General features: G+C 43.9%; 1 protein-coding gene across 1 annotated transcript; it reads right to left on the bottom strand.

Moving 5' to 3' along the window:
• Window positions 1-5,439: 5,439 nt before the first annotated feature.
• SFRP4 (secreted frizzled related protein 4) lies at window positions 5,440-15,051 on the bottom strand (the record flags this gene model as incomplete). The annotated part of the gene is made up of 6 exons (XM_079947631.1): window positions 5,440-6,266; window positions 7,443-7,506; window positions 10,689-10,887; window positions 13,353-13,418; window positions 13,516-13,599; window positions 14,601-15,051. 6 exons carry the CDS (start codon window positions 15,049-15,051, stop codon window positions 6,078-6,080), a joined length of 1,053 nt encoding a protein of 350 aa, XP_079803757.1. The 3' UTR covers window positions 5,440-6,077.
• Window positions 15,052-22,038: the final 6,987 nt, after the last annotated feature.

Here is a 22,038-nt window from a genome sequence, read left to right on the forward strand (position 1 = left end):
CAACTTAGTTCAATAATATAAAATTAAGCAAAAAAATTAAGCAAAAGTGACATTTGATTCTTTAAAAAAAAACTCTGTCTCTCAAGGGCAGAACTAGTTGCTTATAGCAGACACAAGGTTGCTACCAAAAAACCAGTCCTTGGACAACTCCTCATTCCTCAATAACATACAGTGGTACATATGCTTCAGGTTACATACGCTTCAGGTTACAGACTCCGCTAACCCAGAAATAGTACCTCGGGTTAAGAACTTTGCTTCAGGATGAGAACAGAAATCGCGCAGCGGTGGCGCAGCAGCAGTGGGAGGCCCCATTAGCTAAAGTGGTGCTTCAGGTTAAGAACGGACCTCCGGAACGAATTAAGTTCTTAACCCAAGGTACCACTGTATAGGGATACTCTGTTCATGGCATGATGTCGTTATGCTGCTGCTGTCCCGACCTTGCTCCTCTTCATTGATTCCCATTTTCAGGCTCAGGCTCACATTTATGGGCCAACAGCTGCTCCCTTTGCCTTTTGCAGAAAGGTGGAATGTGTGTGCCTTGAGCACTCCTACAAAATGAGTGTTGGCTCATAAGGAAAATTCCAAAATCCACACTAAAGCAACCAGCCCATCCCTAGACAAGGGGACATCACTCCAGAGACTTGGATTCCAGTACCGGCTCTGCCAAGGAGCTATTTTGATCCATCTATTTTTCATGGTGGATGTGAGCATGAAATAATAATAATTGTTGTTTGTTTGTTTATACCCTGCCCATCCGGCTGAGTTTCCTCTGTCACTCTGGGCAGCTCCCAACAGAATATTAAAAACACAATAAATACATCAAACATGTATTCCCTAAACAGGGATGCCTTTAGATGTCTTCTAAAAGTCAGATTGTTGTTTATTTCCTTGACATCTGAAGGGAGGGCATTCCACAGGGTGGGTGCCACCACCGAGAAGGCCCTCTGCCTGGTTCCCTGTAACCTCACATCTCACAGTGAGGGAACCGCCAGAAGGCCCTCAGAAATGGGATGATTCCTGTGTAGCTCCTTGAAGGAAAAGCTGGATACAAATGTAAGACAAAAATAACAGATGCTCAGTTAGGTTTTGTTTATAAGTATATTGTTATGAGTTTTTTGGGGGGGCACATGGGCATAGCCAGGATTTATGTTAGGGGGCAGACTTTATGTTGGGGGGCAGAACTGAGTTACCTGTGATGTGATTGGTCAGTTAGTTATGTAATTTTTTTGTTTACTTGATTTAGGGGAGCAGCTGCCCCCTGCCCCCGCTGGCTATACCCATAGGGGGCAGACACCCCATAATCTCTACATTCAGTAAAGGGTTAGAATTTGAGCAAACTCATAAATTCATGAATTTAGCAAGGGCTGGAAATAATATCGTCTAGTTTCCTCCTGAGGTCATCCTGGTGATGGTTCGCTGGTGGGGAGGTTCACGGAAGAAACAAGAGGCTGATAATGGCCTGGGTTGTTTGATAATGGTAAGCCATCTGCAAAACATCAGACTCTCTGCCCAGTGGCTTCTGGAGCAGGATTACCCTTGGCCTGATATAAGCAATGGGGGCCTTTTGCAATTGGCTCAAGAAACAGGTTGCCAGGGTGATGGTGTGGCGTTTGTACGGAGCCCCCGGTCGTCTCACAGACTATTGACCTGTACACCACTAATCCGCTGCCACCAACCAGGTCCTCCCCGGTAAATCGCTTAATCTCAGTCAGGTTCTTAAATTAACAATGAAGACTAGTTTATTGCAAACACAAATAAACTTTAAATGCATTCGAAACCCTGTTACCCTTTACCCTCTTAGTCTTATTTTATCCTGGCTCTAACTCTTCTACCTCCCCTCACACAAGAACCAACTGCACTAACTGTCTTTCTATTTCCATCTGTCTGCCAACTGCTTTCCGAACTGCCTTAACCGACCAACTAACCAACCAAACCTTTGGCTAAGCCCTTTTTATAAACAGGTAGGCTCCGCCTCTGGCTTTTCTATTGGTCTACCTATTAACTCTTTCTCTCCCCCTGTACAGACATTTTCAAAAAGAATGGGCAAATGTCACAGATGGACTGGGGCAGGGGTCTGCAACCTTTAAGACAAAAAGAGCCACTTGGACCCGTTTCCGAAGAAAAAAAAAACTGGGAGCTGCAAAATTCGTCATTATAAAAATAACTTTTTTGTCACTTTTTATTATTTCTTTGTTTGATCCCTCAGAATTACTCCTCCTCATAGAAATAAACGTTAAATTAACAAGTTACCTTTTTTTTTGTGTGTGTTCTTCACTCCCCTTCAAAACAGTGACCAGCGTACATGCCCCTTACAATGTAGCGGGCGGGCGGGCAGGTGACATCGGGACGGTGCGTGACTAACGCACGCACCGCCCCCATGCGACATCACAGCCAGTATAGCGCCCGCCACAGTGGGGAGTGTCGGGGCGCACAATGCGCCTCCTCCCCTCGCTAGTATCTGCCCCGGAGCCGCGGCAAAGGTGTAAAAGAGCCACATGCGGCTCTGGAGCCGCGGGTTGCAGACCCCTGGACTGGGGGATGCTGGAAGCGGAGGGGGGGGGCTTGTTTCCTGAAAATGGTTCTGGGAATGAAAAGGAGGAAGTGGACAGAATTCTCATGTGGGATGGAAGGCAGCTAACCACGCAGGCTGGCTGGAGGGGCACTGCAGAGAGACACGAGGGTGGCACTTAAGGTAAAAGTAAAGGACCCCTGGACAGATTAAGTCCAGTCAAAGGCAACTATGGGGTTGCGGCGCTCATCTCGCTTCAGGCTGAGGCTGGCGTTTGTCCACAGCTTTCCACGTCATGTGGCCAGCATGACTAAACCACTTCTGGCACAATGGGCCACTGTGATGGAAGCCAGAGCACATGGAAAAACTGTTCACCTTCCCGCAACAGCGGTGCCTATTTATCTACTTGTACTGGTGTGTTTTCGAACTGCTAAGTTGGCAGGAGCAATGGGAGCTCACCCCGTTGTGGGGATTCGAATCGCCAACCTTCCGATCGCCAAGCCCAAGAGGCTCAGTGGTTTAGACCACAGCGCCACCCGCATGACTACGAAGATGGCGCTTAGGGTGCCTCTGAATCCAATGCTGCACTGCTGGGGAAGACAAGCTTTAAAGAATTAAGCTTTTTTTGTAGAGTGACATTTCAAAACTTAAATAAAAATACAGTAGTCAAATGTATTTGACTATTAACACATTTATTGACTCATACAGCAGAATGTCATTCATGGTCACTTACATTAGAAAGAAAAGGTGCAAATTCTATGCTGGCAATTATTTTACATCCCCCTACCCTTTAATTATTATTATTTTTTTAAAAAAGAAAATAAGAGATTTTATTTTCACAGAAATGAAATAGCAGAAAACTAGCAGTGTTGCAAATCATTGCAGAAGTTTCAGGCAACCCATTTGGTTTATTAAGAAGAAGTAGCAGAGCTATGGAAGTTTTTAAAATAGTGTACACTGAAATACTTAAGAAACAGATGCTGCTACGCTTAACAAGTGCAGTCAAAAACTTACTCTGTCTCCAGGATGACGGTGGGTTTTGCAGCAGAGGCAGCTTGCAGGAGACTGGCTTTCAGCTGCAGAACCTGCCCAGAGCACTTTTACAAATGGATTTTGCTTTAAGAAACAGCAACAGGATGAGAAACAAATGGATAAACACATGAAAGTTCATGTGGTACCTTTGTGGGTGTAAAAAAACATCCCAATCCATTCATAAAATGCAAACTAATCTAGGACAGGGGAAGGAGGCGAGATCACAGCCAACGGCTAATCAAAGTTGTGCACGACCAGCTGTGAGCCAATCAGCATTTTGGGCAACCTATATAAAAGCTTGCAGAATCTGACAAAGCAAAAGGAAATCAGTATTTCCTTACTAATAGAAAACAATAAAAAAGAAAAGAAAAAAACATGGTGAGGTATCTACCTCTTACAGATGAATGTGTTTAAAATTAAGGTGCAAGAGATTTAAAAAATTCTCCCTGTAAAAAGATTGCTCTGACTAAAGACTTACAGACACTAAACACATTGGCCCAGCTCCACCAGATCCTAACGTACCAGCATGCACAGCCAGCTATTTTGTTTACCTTTGCGCTCCAAAACCTCCCATTAATGAAGACGCAAATTACCTTTTTCAAACTGCCCAGTGTTAAAAAACATGGATAGCCTATTGGCAATTACAGTGGAGTGCAACTATGAGCGAAAATGCACAGTGGGTGAGCTTTTGTCTCTGTACTATATACATAATGTAGAACCAGTGGAACTAACTTAAATATGGTGGGGCCACAATCCAGAAAACCTCATGCACAACTGAATCCCACTGTTAGCTCAGTTGGTTAGAGCATGGTGCTGATAACACCAAGGTTGCAGGTTTGATCCCCATATGGGACAGCTGTATATTACTGCAATGAAGGGGGTTGTAATAGATGGTCCTCAGGGTCTCTTCCAACTCTATGTTCCTATGATCTAGATACAGGCTGTGATGGCTGCCAACTTGGATGATGCTAAAGGAGGATAAGACAAATTCATGGATGATATTCCTGGCTACTAGCCATGGCGGCTATCCTCTGCCTCCACGATCAGACAGTATGCTTGGGGGCTGGAAACCACAAGAGGGGAGGGTGCTCTCAGACTTTGGGGTCCAACTTGTGGGTTTCCCACAGGCATCCAGTTGGGGACTGTGAAAACTGGATGTTGGATCAAAGAGGCCATTGTCTTAGGTTCTTAGCCAAAAGGCGAAGAAACTCAAACCAAGCCTGACTCTGTTTCTCAGTAAAGCTACTGAATCTCGATCATGGGCAAGAATGGCAGCCTTCAGTACCTACTGCAAGAAACTGGAAGAGATGGAGGGTTCGATTGCAGCTTTTCATACAGTGCAATGGGTACAGGAATAGTGAGGGTGGCAGCAAACTCCTGTTTTAGAAAGAAACGAGAAAATTCTGTAGTTGCCGATCTTTCTGCAGGTAATCACACTGATCTAGGGATACTTTATGGACACAGGAGATCTGGTGCATCAAAACATTTTCCTTCTTTCCAAAAGACTTCCTGTCTGTTTCAGCTACCTTCCCCCTCATCCATGCACACAGTGGCAGATGCTTGCTAACTGGCCATCTAAACAAAGGAGGCGTTTCAAAAGTGAAAGAGATCCATACGCACCTCTAAAGGGAGGGTGGTTTCCAGATTCGGGCAGATATGTTTCAGCTCAAGTTGCTAGTAACATTTAAAACCTTCTCTAATTTTTAAAAACAATATTTCAGAACCCCACAATGGAATTGTTGCTCACTCTGTTTTAGGAATCTCTGTTCATAATAAAACGACATGGCGTAAATATGTAGATATCAGGTGGTTTCCAACTAAGTCTTGTCCAGATTAGAGCCATTGAAATTAATGAACCTACGTTAGTCAAGTCCTTTAACGTCAGTGGGTCTACTCTGAGTAGGACTAAATAAGTACCACCAATTATTCCTGAACTTTCCACACACACATACCTCAAAAGGGTACTGGTTTTTAAGTACTGCAAAATTAAACATTACAACAAAAGCTGGTCCAAAGGAAAAGTTTGATTTAGTATGTTACAAAATCTGATTACAAAGAAGGCTAGCCAGGAGCCGTGGTGGTTCAGAAAAGCCTTTGTATGCTCTCACACACTTCTGCAGAACACCAGAGAAAGAGGAACACGTGGCTCCCCTTTTGCTAGAATTCTTACGAGGAATCAGGATGACCGAGTGATATTCCCCTGGTGGGGCTCAACTATGGAAACGTGAATAATAGTGGCTGCCCCAATGTAAAATGTGCAAAGCCAGCCTTAATAGCACGTAGACAAATTTCCACTACACACATTTAAATCACAGGATGCTCTTCAGATGCAAACTGGTAAACTACGACTGGTTGTGCTAAGCATACCCCGAATCACTTGCTTTTCAGCCCACCACATGTTAATGCAAAGCTATATCTGCAGCTTTAAAAAATCCTGTAAAAGTAAATTGTTCACAGGATGTCTGTTTGAAATACAACACTGAACATTTACGTCGATGAGTTCAGGAAACACACCCAAGTCAGCTTCTGGGGAAATTCATATGTTTTTGGGGCTGATTTCTTTCTGATCGCTTCTGAGCTTGTTGATTTTCTTGGGACTAGTGAGCACTGGGTTGGTGTTCTTCAGGTTTTGCTTTGGCATCCCACTGCGCCCGGAGTTTCTAGCATTCTGGTTTTTATTTGGACCTGCCCGTTGCTTCTGTTCTTGGAGTCGCTGTTCCCATCTCTAGGAAAACGTAAATTAAGAAAGCGGGATGAATGTTAGAACGATGTTGGACAGAAATTAAGGGGTTTCCAGCTGTAATGCTTAAGAGATATGAAAAATAAGGTTTAGAAATAAGTAAAAACCAAATGGTGAAGATTTGCTGAACTAACAATTTGAATTGGAATACAAGAAAGGGAGGTATGAGGAGGTCTGGAAAATAAGTCACAAGAAAATAAGTAATGGAAATTCTATGTGTTTTTAATTATTTTTGTATTTTTATATTTTTATATTTTTGTATTTATGTTATTTTTTCTTTTTTTCCACACTGTATTATTTTTGGAAAACTTTAATAAATATTCTATAAAAAAAAAAATAAGAAAGCGGGTTAGGGGGAGTCGGAGTCACATACGTATATCCTAATTTAGAGGTAGAACTGAAAATTCAGGCTGAATTTCAGAAATAAAGCCATCCTGTAAACACTGTAATTTTTTTGTATTAAGGCTGAAGATCTGGGACCCAGTCCTGACGATGCCCCTGTCTCCATCTAGCATGAGGAAGAAAGAGCCATGAAATGCAGTACGTACTTATTTCTAAAAGCTTATCTCTCCACCAGAAGCCAACTTGGCATTATTTCTCATGTTTTGTGAAGTGCGAGGAAAGAAGCCTCAGAGGGAATTTCCAGCAAGGCAAACGTGGAAGACCAAAATTCCCTGGAACCGTTTGGAAAAGGGTTTTGACAAGCCTGCCAAGGAAGTGGTCATTGCAATACAATAATATCCTCCTGAAATCTTGCGGTGCAGAAGGGAAACTGCAGGGTTGGGTTCATACCATAGCAACTTGTTTATATACAGACAGGGTTTATGTTAATATGCTTCTTGATGCAGCTTCTTGTATATATGTTCTTAATTGTACCATCCACAACAATAGCTGCATCCAGTGACGAAAATGGGCACAGGGTTTTTTCCCTAAAAACCCCATGTTTTATTTTATTTTTGATACTCTAAGCTTACTGAGGAAGATGGACAAAATGTTTTTTTGAGACTGTATACCTCTGCATTACATATACCTGTCCATACCACCCCATTTTCCTAATGACTGCTGGCTACAATTTTTAGAGTATAGCTGCTGAAGAGTGCGGTGAGGCAGTGCATCCTATTTTTTGAAGATAAAATATTGAGAAGCCTCAGGTGGTCTTACCTTAAATCGTTTACTCAGAGGATCCTTCCATTTTTCAACTGAGCATCCATCAAGAAGCATTAACCTGAAATGTTAATTGTAGAATCAAGAAGGGTACAAAAGAAATATCGTTTCCTGAATATAGAATAAAACATTTTTTAAATGCTGGGCTCATTTCAGTCAAAATCAAGCACTTCTAAGTTTCGTTTATTTCGGTGGGGAAGATGTGCCTAAGGATAACACTCCTACCTGGGAGGAAGCCTGACTGAATTCAGTGGGTTCAGTTTCTTCACAGAAATTAATGGATTTCAACTGATTTTTACTCGCAGTAAATCTATTGAATTTAATGGACCAAATGTAGTTATTTCCACGGGCCTGTTCTGAGTAAAACATAGCTGGCTCCCGCCCAGAATAATTCATAGTGCAATTCCTTGTCTATCTACTAAAAAGTAAGTCCCTTTGAGTTCCGTGGGGACTTATTCACATCTAAGCATGTCTAGGTCTCCAGTCATATGCATTCTTAACTTTTCTGGACTTTGCCCACAATATTTGATTTAGTTGCCTTTAATCAATATTCTCATTAGCAAATACAATGCAGATGAAAAGGTGGGGTTAAATAAAAATTCTGATGGTTGTCTAAATTAACTGCTACAAGTCTCTTTATTTTCTTATTGATTGCAGAAGAATCTTACTGATTATTTGATATCATCGTGTTTATAGTAACATATAAAATAATTTAAAATACATGGCTTTGCTGTAAGGATAGGCACCTTCCTCACAAATCTATTCCAGAAATGGTCTGAAGGAAGTTTATTTATTTTAAGATTAAGGCCACATTAAGCTCTAGATAGGGCCCAGTCTGGTGCAAGGACTTCGGAGATTCATTTTGGACTGGACTCTACAAAGAGTAGAAGAGTCAAACTTGAAATGAATCTCAAGAATCTAGCCAAAGCGTCTAGGTTTCCCAGAGGATGATTATGGATGACTTCTTCTACTATGTAATAAAAGAGAGTCAGTGCCAATTTTTTGTGTGTGGTGTTAAAACAGAGGGCACAATCCACAGGAAGTAATCTTACGACACAAGATCAATCTGGGCTTGCAGAGCGGCTGTTTAAAAGATGCAAGATATGACTTGCACAGCCTTTGTACTGTCATATGTGGGTGCTTGTTGTGTCAGTTCATTGCTAGATAAAATGTTTTGTTTTAGAATTATTATTATTTTCTGCTCTGCAACACATGTGGTAGACACCCTTTCACCCTGTACTGTATCGGTCTGAGTGTTTGTGATGAGTTTTGCTGTTGTGACCCCAGGAGAATGTGAGACTTCTGCGTCTTTGAATCCAAGGCTGAGGCCTGAAATACTGTATAATCAGAAAAGGGGGAAACTGCTAGAAACAAGAATGTGGTATTTCCTTCAGCACTTTTCCAAGCAAGAGACTGTTACTTCTAACATTTTTAAGAAGCCACTGTAACTCAAACCCTGTTTACATATGGCTAAGTTCAAATGAGAAACACAATATTTTGTTTTTGCTTTCTTTTTCAGATCCTTTAACAAAGCATATAAAATTAAAACCTCAGTGACCTTTAAAAACATCACTGGCAAACTTGTTCCATGAAAAACAGAATTCTTTCTAATCTTTTCCCATTCCTCAGCTTAATTTTGAAAGCCTTCACACTGATGGGTTGGCATTCTCAAATAACTCAAGATTAGTCAAGAGCAGGGCTTTTTCCCCCTAGAAAAAGAGGTGTCGGGACTCAACATGAAGTTGTTACAGTAACTGCCACACCTTTTTACAACAACAAAGACAGGTGCTGGTACTATGTACCCTTAAGCACCCCCTGGAAAAAGCACTGGTCATTCCCACCACCATCTCCAGAATCAAAACATAGGAAGTCTACCTTTGCTTAAGGGTTTTCTATCCATCTTCTCTGGCTTCCTACCCCAGTGTTTTGCAAAGCTGAGCAGGGTCCAGTATGGTTTCAAACTGGATGGGGGACTGAGTGTTGAGATTGTTGCATGGCAGAGGGCTGCACTAGAGATGACCCTCAGGGTCCCTTCCAAATCTATAATTCTATAAAATCCTTGATACAATCCCTCCTATGTATACAAGAGCTCAGATTTGGAATCAAAGAATCACAGAGCTGGAAGGGACCCGAGGGTCATCTAGTCCAACCCCCTGCAATACAGAAATCTTTTTGCCCAACGCGGGGCTTGAACCCACAGCACTGAGTCTCATGCTCCACTGACTGAGCTATCCCTCCATATTATTACTAATTCTATTTCTACCCCACCCTTCCCTTGAGGAGTTCAGTGCATCATGCAACCCTACTCACTGGTAGGATAAAGTGGATTTTAGTCATCGGCTCAAGGCCAGCCCTAAAGTAAAGGTAAAGGACCCCTGACAGTTAAGTCCAGTCACAGACGACTCTGGGGTTGCGGCGCTCATCTCGCTTTACAGGCTGAGGGAGCCGGTGTTTGTCTGCAGACAGTTTTTCCGGGCCATGTGCTAGCAGGACTAAGCCGCTTCTGGCGAAACCAGAGCAGCGCACGGAAACGCCATTTACCTTCCTGCCGGAGCGGTACCTATTTATCTACTTGCACTTTGATGTGCTTTTGAACTGCTAGGTTGGCAGGAGCAGGGACCAAGCAGCGGGAGCTCACCCCGTCGCGGGGAATTGAACCGCCGACCTTCCGATCGGCAAGCCCTAGGCTCAGTGGTTTAGACCACAGCGCCACCTGTGTCCCTCCAAGGCCAGCCCTACCATGAGGCAAAATGAGGCAACTGCCTCAGGCAGCACATGCTGGAAGGTGACAGTACCAACCCCCTAGGCCAGTGATGGCCAAACTTGGCCCTCCAGCTGTTTGAGGACTACAACTCCCATCATCCCTAGCTAACAGGACCAGTGGTCAGGGGTGATGGGAATTGTAGTCCCAAAACAGCTGGAGGGCCAAGTTTGGTCACCACTGCCCTAGGCATTCTTTGGTAGTGTTGCATGGCAGCACCTGACAAAAGCGGTGGTGGTGGCAGCGGGTGATGTGGCCGGGCTGAGCGTTTTGCTGGCAGGATCCAACCACCAAACCAAGTCCACCACTTCAGCCGTGGGACCCAAAGGCTGCCCTCAGGGGGCATTCTTAGGTTTTTCAAGGGATGGGGCAGCTCCATGCATGTCAAAGGGTGTTGTTTGTTGGGTTCACCAAAAATGCAAATAGAACATGTTAAAGCAGGCATCTTGGCAGCGGTTTCCTGCCCCCTGATCCTTGCTTACCTTGAGCGCCACTCATAACACATAATGAGGACATCTTGGTTTGGTAGAAGAGGGGGACATTGGCAGGAGGAATTTGTACGCAGAGGCATGAGAGAACGGGGAAGAGGAGTTGAAGATTTCAAGACGTCTTTCACGTCAACCATTGTGGTTATTTCATTGCAACCTCCTCTCTCTAAGCTCTTGACTTTAGCACGAATAACTGCAACACATAAAGAAAAGTGTAAACCAGAATGCCACGTAGCTAACAGCCGATACTATATATGGTTACTCAGAGTCCAGTCTCGCTAAGTTCCACTGTAAGCGGCACATTTGTTACAGAGTAAGTCCCACTGAATTGTGAGACTTGTTCTTGCTTCAGCAGACTTCAGATCTCTCAATGCAAGCCTGCATGTACCATCTCTGAAATTATAAAAGCTTTTAAAAACATCTCTAAAATATGAAACAGGAAGGAGTATTTTTTGCTTTAGGCAAAAGTTGATGGAAGTTGAGATGACACTTTATTTAGGCACATAAACACACACACACACACACACAAATGTATGTAAAGATGCATTTATTTTTATTTTCTTGCTTGCTTCTGTCCACAGCTCATTCTACTGATTTCAAATGCTTACACCAGTGAGAAAGAATAGGAGACTGATGTGCAAATAACTGGTTTTCAGTTCCTAAATGCCCTGTGCCTAGGATATTTGAGGGCTGTCTGCCTGAGTAGGATTCCTACCTCTCCTGAGAGCTGAGATCAAGCGCTGAAGCCCTATTGTGAATCCCATTACCTAGGGAGACAGGGTTATCGTTAACCAGGAACAGGGTTTTCTCAGTGGTGGCTTCTCCTTTGCGGAATTGCCTTTGAAAAGAAGCCTACCAAATCCATTCTCACGGATCTTTTAGAAGGTCAGCTTAAACACTGCACTTTTATCTGGCCTTCTGTGCTCCATCCTGTCTCATGTTTGCCATGCATTTATGGGTGGCATTGTACCAGAATGTGAAGATCCATGTTCATTCAAATGAACAGCAATGTCTACCTTTGAGACATGCATTCTGATGCATGCTTAGATAAACATCAGACCTACGGCTACTATTCCTGGTCCAATAAGTGAGACATGTGATGAAGCCTGCTTACTCTTTGGAATCATCAAATCATAACATTGTAGATTTGGAAGGGACCATGCTTTAGTATTCTGTTCAGAATAGCTGATAACCACTTTGGGGAGCAACGGTGCAATCCTATACAGACCTTCTCAGTAGTAGGTCTCAGTGAATTCAGTGGGCTTATTTTGAGTAGGCATGCATAGGGTTGCTCATAATTGTTAAAAAGTGCCACAGGTATAGGAAGAACAAATGATACAATTTTGATCCCGGTCTTGTTAATCCAGTCTTTGCAACATCTCCTTTCTCATCCCATTCCTGTCCCTTCTCCTGCGCTTCCACAAAGAGTGTAAACACAAAGGCAGGCAATCTTTTATTTCCCCACGGAACCTTGTATTCTGGATATTGTCAAAAACAACAATGGCTTTAAAGTCTGGATATTAGCACTAATTTTGCATTGAAACACATTCCATTTGTCAGTACAAACACATGTCACACGATCAATTTATAATAGATTTCTAGCGAAACTTAAGATTTTTTTCAGTGTATTTGTCCTGTGTATGGATTCATTTATTTTTACCCTCCCTAAAATAATGCCCTGCTAACTTAATCATCTGAATTTATAAAGCTGGTATTTGGCATTTTAACACAGGGAGTGCTTTTATCCTGCTGTTGATTTCAGCAGAACAGCTGAGTTTTCATCTATGCAAGATCATATCTGGAGATAAGATATATGATTATATTTGGGGTGGGGGGATGGATTCTGCAGTCCTACACAACTTACTTGAGAGTAAGCTCCAATGAATACTTTTTGCCCACAATTCTATGCATATTTTTTAGAAAGCTAATGTTTACTAAACATAGTTACGATTGGGTTTTTATTCCCTTCAAGGTGATGGGGTGTATGTTTACTCAGAAGTAAATGCCATTGAGTTCAATGGGGCATACTTCCAACCACTGAGTTTTCCAATATTAAACATATTAAACATGGAGCTGTAAAATGCTTAGATTTCACTGGCATCTAGCTTATTCAGGAATGCACCCAAATACCCGTTCTCTTAGGTATTAAATCAAAAGTATTACTATTATTTGAGAAACACAGTGCCTTATCCGGTTGCTGTTTTTTTAAGCAACACTTTTGTGCCTTGTCCAACTGAGAACCCCAAAGTCTGTTTCGTCGCAATCCCAAGTGATTTGGATCTAAGAAATAAGTTCTTTCATTCTCTCTCCTTTCTTTCCCTTTAAGAAGAAATAACTTGCATTTCAGTAAATCTCAGTGTCTTCAAAAACCACTGAAGGCTGGTTCTGATGTGGGAGAAAACCCAAAGTTCTGGGGGAAAGAAGCAACGATAAAATCGCTGCCACGATTCGTTTTGAATCTTGTCTTTTATATGTATATTTTCTCTGGACTCAGATAATTAAAGGGATCAGATTTCCCGAAGAACCGAAGTCCGCTGAACGAAAAGGGCAAAAAAAGGGAGATCCCGATGATACGAAACCAGACACGAGATGGGAGAAAGGATAACGCAGCAACTTTTCACTTTTTAAATAGAAATAAAGTGTTGCGGACTGACTCACCGTAAGAGTAGTTTTTGGTCAGATACGTCGCCAGAGTGGGCTTGACCTTCTTGCACTTGCAGCGCTCTGCATTGAAAGCAAAACAGAAAAATATACATATATATAATGGAAATACACATTTTCGGCGAGCTGATCGTGTCCAGTCTTAGAAAGAGGCGCTCACCGTGGCTTGAGGTCTTGCACTCGGGAAACAGAGGCTTTTCGTGGACCATCACGTCGTCAGATAAATCGATCCACTTCACGTCTTCTTCAGGAGGGAACACGCAAAATGGAAATGGAAAAGAAAAAACGAAAAAACCCGGGAGCAATTAGAAATTTGATGGGGCGGAAAGGAGAGGGCTTTTCCTTTAATTTTTAGAAAATATATGCTCATCGGGGAAAGATGGTCTGACAACTTCTCAAACCCTGGAAGAGCGCGCACGTCCTGGAGCCCCGTTGGCAAGCTGAACCCCAGCGCAGTTACTCCCAAGTCAGCCCCTTCGCTTTCCATGCGATTTACCCTCCGAGCAAATGTGCTCAATCTCCGGGTCGCACTGCGCAGAGCCAGCTCGCTTTTCCTTGGGAAAAGTTCCTCTGAAACTGTAATTACTTGTATTACTAATAGTTTTAATTCTATTAGTTTAATTGTTTGTTTTTTAGCTTCACTTTTTTGCCGTTCTTATTTAATCTGTAAACCGCCTTGAGTCTCTGTCGGAGGAAAAGACGGGGCATAAATAAATATTATTAATAATAACGGCGCGCACCTGTTGCCCTTGTTTCCGAGGGAGGCTGAGCTTGCGTCCAGGTGGGACCCCTTTGGCAAGGCGTCCCAACCTCGAGGGAAGATCTGACCTGCCTCGTTTCCTCCTCTGCGGGGAGGCTTGCTTCCGAGGAAGCTACCCGGGATCAGGCCGCCGAGGGAAAGGCAAGTCCCACCGAAATCGCGGGGGCATCTTGCTCCGGCAACGAGGCTGGGGTGCGCCAGCCTCATTTGGGAGGCCTGCCTGGGGCTCTCACAGACCTAAGTGCCATCGAACTTACTCCCGGGTAAAGATATATATGATCATAGAATAGTAGAGCGGGATGGGACCCCCAGGCTCATCTAGTCCACCTCTCGCCCTGCAGAAATCTCGACTGAAGCATCCCTGACAGACTGCCGTCCAGCCTCTGCCTCAAAACCTCCCATGGACACGTCCTTGTCCGGGGCGCAAACAAGTCCGTGCCCTCCTGCCCGCCCCGTCCCGTGTAGCTCTCCTCTCCAATCCTCACCTTCCGGCAGATCCGTGACGATGGCCTCGGGGGCGATGCAGACCCCTCGGTCGTAGACGGGCAGGTCTTGGCAGGCCAGGGCTTCGGGCCAGCTGTGGTTGTACCTCTTCATGAGGGGCTCGCAGCCGTCTCGGGCGCGCTGGCACAGCGCCTTGCAGGGCTTGATGGGGTCGTGCAGGAACTCGACGGCGCAGATGGGCGCGTACATGGCGCACAGGAAGAAGCTGAGCACCGGGCTGCAGCCGGCGGCCACCAGCTCCTGGTACTGCTCGATGGCCAGCACGGCGTTCTCCTGGGTGCTGTGGTGCAGGTGGTTGGGCATGCGGGTCATGTTCCAGGGCATGTGGCGGCACATGGGGATGCGCACCGGCTCGCAGGGAGAGCCGGGCAGCCCCGACGTGGCGCGCCCCAGCCACAGCCCCAGCCACGCCAAGAGAGCCACCATCGCCATGGCCGGAGAGCTTCGCGGAGGGCGCGCCGTCGGTTTTCCTTTGGAGAGGCGGCGAGGTAGCCGAGTGCCAGCCCTGCCTTGCTCTGCGCGCAGCTCGGAGCCAGGAGGTTGCAGGCAGAAGCGGGCTTGGCCGGACCCTCTTTATAAGCGGTGCCGCCGATGACGCGCGAACGGGGTCGCTCGCTCGGGGCCGTCCGTCGGGCCGGGGGGAGATGGGGGCGCTCTTCTCCCCAGGCACGCACGTTGACATCACTTGCCTCGGCTCCCTTTAATCCCGGAGCGACATCATCGCCGGCTCCACGTTTCTCCCGGGGCGTCTCCAAGCGGCGATTCGTTTCCCCCCAGCGAGAGGTTTGATGCGCGCAATAAATCCTGGAAAGAGATTTGGGGAAAGGAGGGTGGCAGCGGGAAAGGGAGGAGGCGAGCTGGATCTCTCCCTCTGCGCCACGGCCACAAATTCAGACCAAGGAGTCGTCGCGGAGCAAGACAAGAAGCTTAGCTACTGCTGCTTCTTATTAAAAGCCAGGTTTAAATTTTCTCTCCTCCTGCGCCTGAAAGTCGTATAGAATCATAGATGGAAGTGCAATGGAGCTTACTCCCAGATAGTTAGGTAGGTAGGTAGGTAGGTAGGTAGGTAGATAGGTATAGAGATAGATTAGATAGATAGATAGATAGATAGATAGATAGATAGATAGATGATAGATAGATAGATAGATAGATAGATAGATAGATGATAGATAGATAGATAGATAGATAGATAGATAGATAGATGATAGATAGATAGATGATGGATAGATAGATGATAGATAGATAGATAGATAGATAGATAGATAGATAGATAGATAGATGATAGATAGATAGATAGATAGATATAGATAGATGATAGATAGATAGATAGATAGATAGATAGATAGATAGATAGATAGATAGGGACCAGGAGGGTCATCTAGTCCAACCCCCTGAACTGCAGGAACCTTTTTCCTTGAACCCACAACCCTGAGATTAAGTGGCATGCTCCACCGACTGAGCTGTCCAGCCACAGCAAGTATATAGGGGAATGTACATACATTTATAGATAGATATACCCCTAAGTATTCCTGCACTAATTATACACCATTGGGCACATTAGGGTGCCTCTTTTTCCAGGATATGTCCTCTTTTTCATGAGTAGAGTCCTAATAGCGATCCATGGTTAAAAGTAGAAGTCGGCGAATATGTCCTCTTTTTTGCTCTTCAAAATATGGCAACCCTAAGCGCTTCAGCTGGATAATTCCTCATTTGAAATAGGATAGGGTGGAAGTGTTAACTGGCAGAAGGGAAGCGTATTTTGATACACCAATTACTACACATGCTAAAAGACCTCTCTTCAGCTTTGTGGAAGACAGGAAGTCTCCTCCATTTGTTTAAACCCACCACATTAAATAAAGGCAGTACGCCACATATTTGGGGAGATATAGGCCCTCCATGGACAAATTGAAAATTAAATCACAGGACCCTGAGAGTTCCAAAAGAACTCAAATGTAAAATTGCTACTTTTCTAACAAAACTATGTAACTTGCCCTAAGATCATCATCCATACCTGACGACACTTTCTAAAAAGAGGAAAGATCTGGGAAATTACAGATTAGTTAGTTTAATATCTGTTTTAGGAAAACTGGCTGAAAGTATATTTAAAGCTAGAATTCCAAACACAGAGAAGAACAAGCCTTGCTGAAGGACCAGCATGGCTTCCAGAAGGGTAAATCTTGTCTAACTAACCTTTTAGAGTTCTTTGAATGTGTCAACAAGCATATAGATGGGGGTCATACAATAGGCATTATGTACTTAGACTTTCAGAAAACTTTTAAGGAAGTCCTCTACTAAAGTTGCCTAATAAGCTTGGCTGGTCCTCTTATAGGGATGAGCAAATGGTTAAAGAACAGGAAGCAGAGTAGGAATAAATGCACAGTTCTCATGCAGAGATATAAGAGGTGGAGTCCCCAAAAGATTCATATTGGGACCAGTACTTTTAAACTTGTTTATAAATGATATGAGTTATGCGGCTAAGTTTGCTGATGACACCAAATTGTTCGGAGTGGTAAGAACAAAAAATATCTCTCCAAACACCTGGGACCATCCATTGAAGCTGAATGTTGGAAGAATCAGGGCAAAAGGAAGAATGTCACACAGCGCATGTAGGGAGTATACTCATGTTATAGACTTCTGATAGACATCTAGCAGAACTCTTCTCACATTATGATATGAGTGAAGAGGGATTAACAGTCAACTATATAGCATATTAAGGCAGCCACCACCATTTCAAAACCCATCATCTTAGCGAGTTTCTCCTCTTCAGCGTTCCAATTCTGATACTCAAGATCCTTAAACAGAGGATCGCAGTGAATGAACCTTGAACTTTCTACATGCAAAACATGCACTGAGTTATGCACTTTCCTTTGCTAACTCACGATATGCAAGGAGAGGGATGTTACACCAGCAGTGAGCAAAATCTAATAGTAAAATCTGTTCCTTTTTTGATCTTTTGGAAACATGAGCCTGAACAGCAGCAGTGCACTGACAAAAGAAAACTCACAGATGTGGAGATGGTAGGGTTATTATAGTGGTCCACAGTACATGTATACATTTTTTCCTGTCTCACTGTGGTCATTAGTCAAACCAGTTCTGCATATTTTCCATCTAAGAAAGTCTAAGCTGGAGTTTGTTGTCATGATTGTCCATATACATGTGCGTATGGCTGTTCCTCCCAGCTACTAACTGGACAATGTGGGTGATTCTAGTGATGAGGACCACACTCCATCCCCCTGGACCTGGAAAGTCTTGGTTCGATTCAAGAGGCCAGTTCTTGTGTTCTTAATAGGTATGAGCACCAGAGCTGACCTTATGAATTAGACCAAGATCTGCTTAGTCCAAAATTTGAGCACAACTCCTCAACTGTCTGGCAAATGTAGTCCATTAAAAATATACAATCAACTCATTTTTTATGAGATAAAAGTTTTCACCTGGCACAGCCAAATCGGTAACACCAGTTTAACCTCAGGGAAGACAGTATTCCACAGGCTGGGTACCACTGCCAAGAATACCTTGACAAGTTTGGGTAAGCTCGTGGCAATGATGAAACCAAAATGGCTGCACCAGTAGATCTCACTTATCACACGGGACAATATCCTGCCACTTACATGGAAGTTTCTGGTCAGCTGTCATGACTAATAGCTGCTGGTAGACCTCTGCTCCATGAATTTGCCTCCTTTTGTAAGCTACCCAAGTTAGTGGACATTAATCGCTGCTTCTTGTCACACTGAATTTTATTGATTGATTGATTTGTTAAATTTATATCTCACCTCTTCTCCCAAAGGAGCCCAGGGTGGCAATCAAGAATTGATAGAACAATAGAAACATATTTAAAACACATTAGAAGCAATTCCAATAGAGATTCAGACTGGGAAAGATCTCAACTTAATACTCTTGTTGAAGAGGAAGGTCTTCAGTATGTGCTGAAAAGACTAAAGAGACACTTGTCCAATATTCAAGGCCCAATTCCTACATGGGGTTGGACAGACCTCCTGATAAGGTGGCATCTGTAGGAAGCCCTCACCTGCAAAGTGTGAGGTATATAAGGAGTCTTTCATCTTTCGGGCATCGTGGTCTCAAGCTGCGTTGGGCTTTATACACCAAAACAAGCACCTTGAACCTAGCATACTAGCTAATTGGCAGCTAGCGCAATTCCTTGAACCATGGGGCAGCATGTTGGCGACATCCTGCCCCAGAGGGTAGTTGACCCATTGCATACTGCATTATTTGCACCTTCTGGACCAACATCAAGGGCAGCCCCACACAGAGTGCATTGCCATACTACAAGCTCGGAGGTTATCAGCACAATTATCAGGCAATTGGCCAATTATCCAGACTCGGGACCACTCACCAACAGCACCTCAATCTTGTGAGGATTCAGATTCAGTTTCTTGGCCCTCATCCAGCCAACCATTGAGACCAGGCACTGGTTCAGGGTCTGCACAGCCTCTTGTGATTCATATGTTACAGACAAGTAGAGATGGGTATCACCAGCGTTCTGACAACACCTTGCCCTCAAATATCATAATGACTTCTCCCAGAGGCGTCATATAGATATTAAACAGCATTGGGAACAAGATGGGACCCTGCAGCACCACACAACACAACTGCCAGGGGGCTGAAAGACAATCATCCAATGCTATTCACTGAAACCAACCCTGAAGGTGGGACTGGAAGAACTGTGGGTTCCAATACCTAACCCATCAAGTCATCTCAGAAGGGTACCATGGTGAATGGTATCAAAAGTCAAGTAAGAACAACAGGGTGACACTCTCTTTGTCCCTCCCCCAATAATGTTCATCCCTCAGGGTAACCAAGTCCAATTTAGTCCCATGAGAAGGCCTGGGCCCAGGTTGAAAGGGTCAGGATAATCTTCCTTCTGGAGCAAAAATCAACTTGAGGGTGTACCATGCCCTATGTCACAGACTGGAGGCCATGAAATCCTGAGCCAGAACAATAGAGGCAGCCTCAGCATGGATGTTGAAATCACCCATGAATATTGTTCTGGGTTCCTCCAACACCACACTCAACACCACCTCTACTGCACTGGTCAGAGAAGGTACAGGATGGACAGCACACCAGCAGAAGTCCTAGTCTCCTTTCTCCTGGGCCCAATATCAGGCCCAGGATGTGCCCTCAAAGCCAGCTCCAAGACAGATAAATTCCTTGGTGATAGAAATCCTGGGGACCACGACAACTTCTCCCTCCATCCCTCCAGCCTGTGCTGATGCTACACCAAGTATCCAGGTGGGCACAGCTGGGTCTGATCATTTTGTCCATGCTCGTCCACACAGGTCTCAGTAATACACACCAGACTGGCACTAAATCATGGATAATGGTGGTGTTATCTTACAAGTAACCAGGAACCTGTCCATGAGAGGAATGGGAGTGAAGAACAAGACATAAATAGCCTTCTCCTCCTCTTCCATGGTAACCTATTACTTGACATGTATCTTCCTCTGCCCATGATCACAGAAACGGGGTGACATCACACATGTCTCTTCCTATCCAAACTCATCCCAAACACATTATGAAAACAACACCAACAAAATCTACCACAACCAAATATTTCAGAAAGAATTTGGAACAGTATTACTAAACATTGGATGCTCTTAAGCAGAGGTTGGATGGCCATCTGCCATGCATGCTTTAGCTGAGATTTCTGCATTGCAGAAGGTTTGGACCAGATCCCTCCCAGCTATACAATTCTGTGGTTCTATGAAAGTCTACAGAACCCACCAAGTCACGATCACTTCTGCCCACCATCTCACACCCAAGGAGGGCCAGCCTTCTGCCAGAAACAGACTCTCATTCTGAAGGCACCTGCAGACTTTCTTCGGACCCTGGGTCAGGCAAGGAGTCCCAGTCTTTGCAGGACAGTTATCAGGGACCTTGGCAGAGCACCCATAAATTCACAATAGTGTTCTATGAAGAAGTATCCTTTATTAATGCAGATCTTAAGAAAGAAAGAAAGAAAGAAAGAGAAAGAGAAGAGAGAGAGAGAGAGAGAGAGAGAGAGAGAGAGAGAGAGAGAGAAAGAAAGAAAGAAAGAAAGAAAGAAAGAAAGAAAGTAGTGCTCCTGACAGTAGTACTTGGGGAAAGGAGAAACTGGCACTCCACAACACAAGCACTGCTGGTCTAGAAGGGTGTACTAGTTGCTATAGGCACCTATTGGATAATGCCAGTGACATCACTAGTGATGTAAAACATAATTATTTCGGCCATGTCACATTTGATTTTTATTTATTTACATTACTCAGTATGGTGAGATATATATGCTTATCAAATTGTTCGGATTCATATTCATATTGTCCTTAAAATACAGCGCAAGGCTAGAGCCATAGCAACAATCACCTTCCATTTCAAGTGTGTGCTCATATTTTCTGAAACCCATTTTAATTTTGTGAACCAATCCAGCCTTTGATTTCCTGGGGCACAATCCAATCATTCCCCTGAACACAATCTTGACCAAATGGCCTATGTGTCCCATCTAGCGAATAAACTAAATGACATCTCCAAGATGTTGTTCTCCTTTTTCATTACCTCCCATTCATCCTAAGGCCCCAGGTATTGTGGTCATGTGGGTACACATGAATGGCTTTCAACCATGATGGCTATACTACCTACAGGTTCAGAGGTGATGTGGTTCTGAATACCAGTTGCTGGCAAATACCAGTGTAGAGTATTGTTGTGTTCATGTTCTAATTGCAGGTTTCACATAAGCATCTAGTTAGCCACTCTGAGAATGGGATGCAGGCCTTTGGCCTGACCCAGCAGAGCTCTTTTTATGTTATGTGGTGGATTCAGGGACACAGAGCACCATCTGAAAAACATGCTTACATTGACTCTACTCTCCACTTCCATTATGGAGTTTTTCAGTTAAATCACTGAAAAGCTGTCTGTGACACCACAGCTAGCAAGGTTAACATCTCCAAGATGCACCACATGTAAATTGACACTAGTGATGGGGAAACCAAACTCAAACATTGCTACATGGAGCAGAAAGAGAATTTGCTGCTCATATCTTCTTCTTCTTTAATCTTTAGCTAAAATAACATATTTTTTATATAGCAATTTTTGTGCAGCAATTTTTATATAGCAATTATGTATCTGCATAGTTGCAGAACTATCTGGATACATTATACCCTTTCAATTAAAGTTAAATGCACTCATTACAGGAAATCTGGGCAATGAAATACAGGTCAAGTATGCATGTACAAACCTTATTTACTGCACAGGAACCAAGAGCCTACTTAGGGTTTTTATTTGTTTGCAGTTAAATCTCAGTGAAATAAGCTGGACTGAGCTCCTTGTAAATGGGTTTGGTCAAGACCTTATATTTACATGTGACCCTGTAGATATTGCTGGACCCTAACACCCATCATTTGCCATCACTGGTTATGCTGGCAGAGGCTGATG

Source organism: Podarcis cretensis (assembly GCF_951804945.1).
Source record: "Podarcis cretensis genome assembly, chromosome: 12".
Classification (NCBI taxonomy): domain Eukaryota; kingdom Metazoa; phylum Chordata; class Lepidosauria; order Squamata; family Lacertidae; genus Podarcis; species Podarcis cretensis.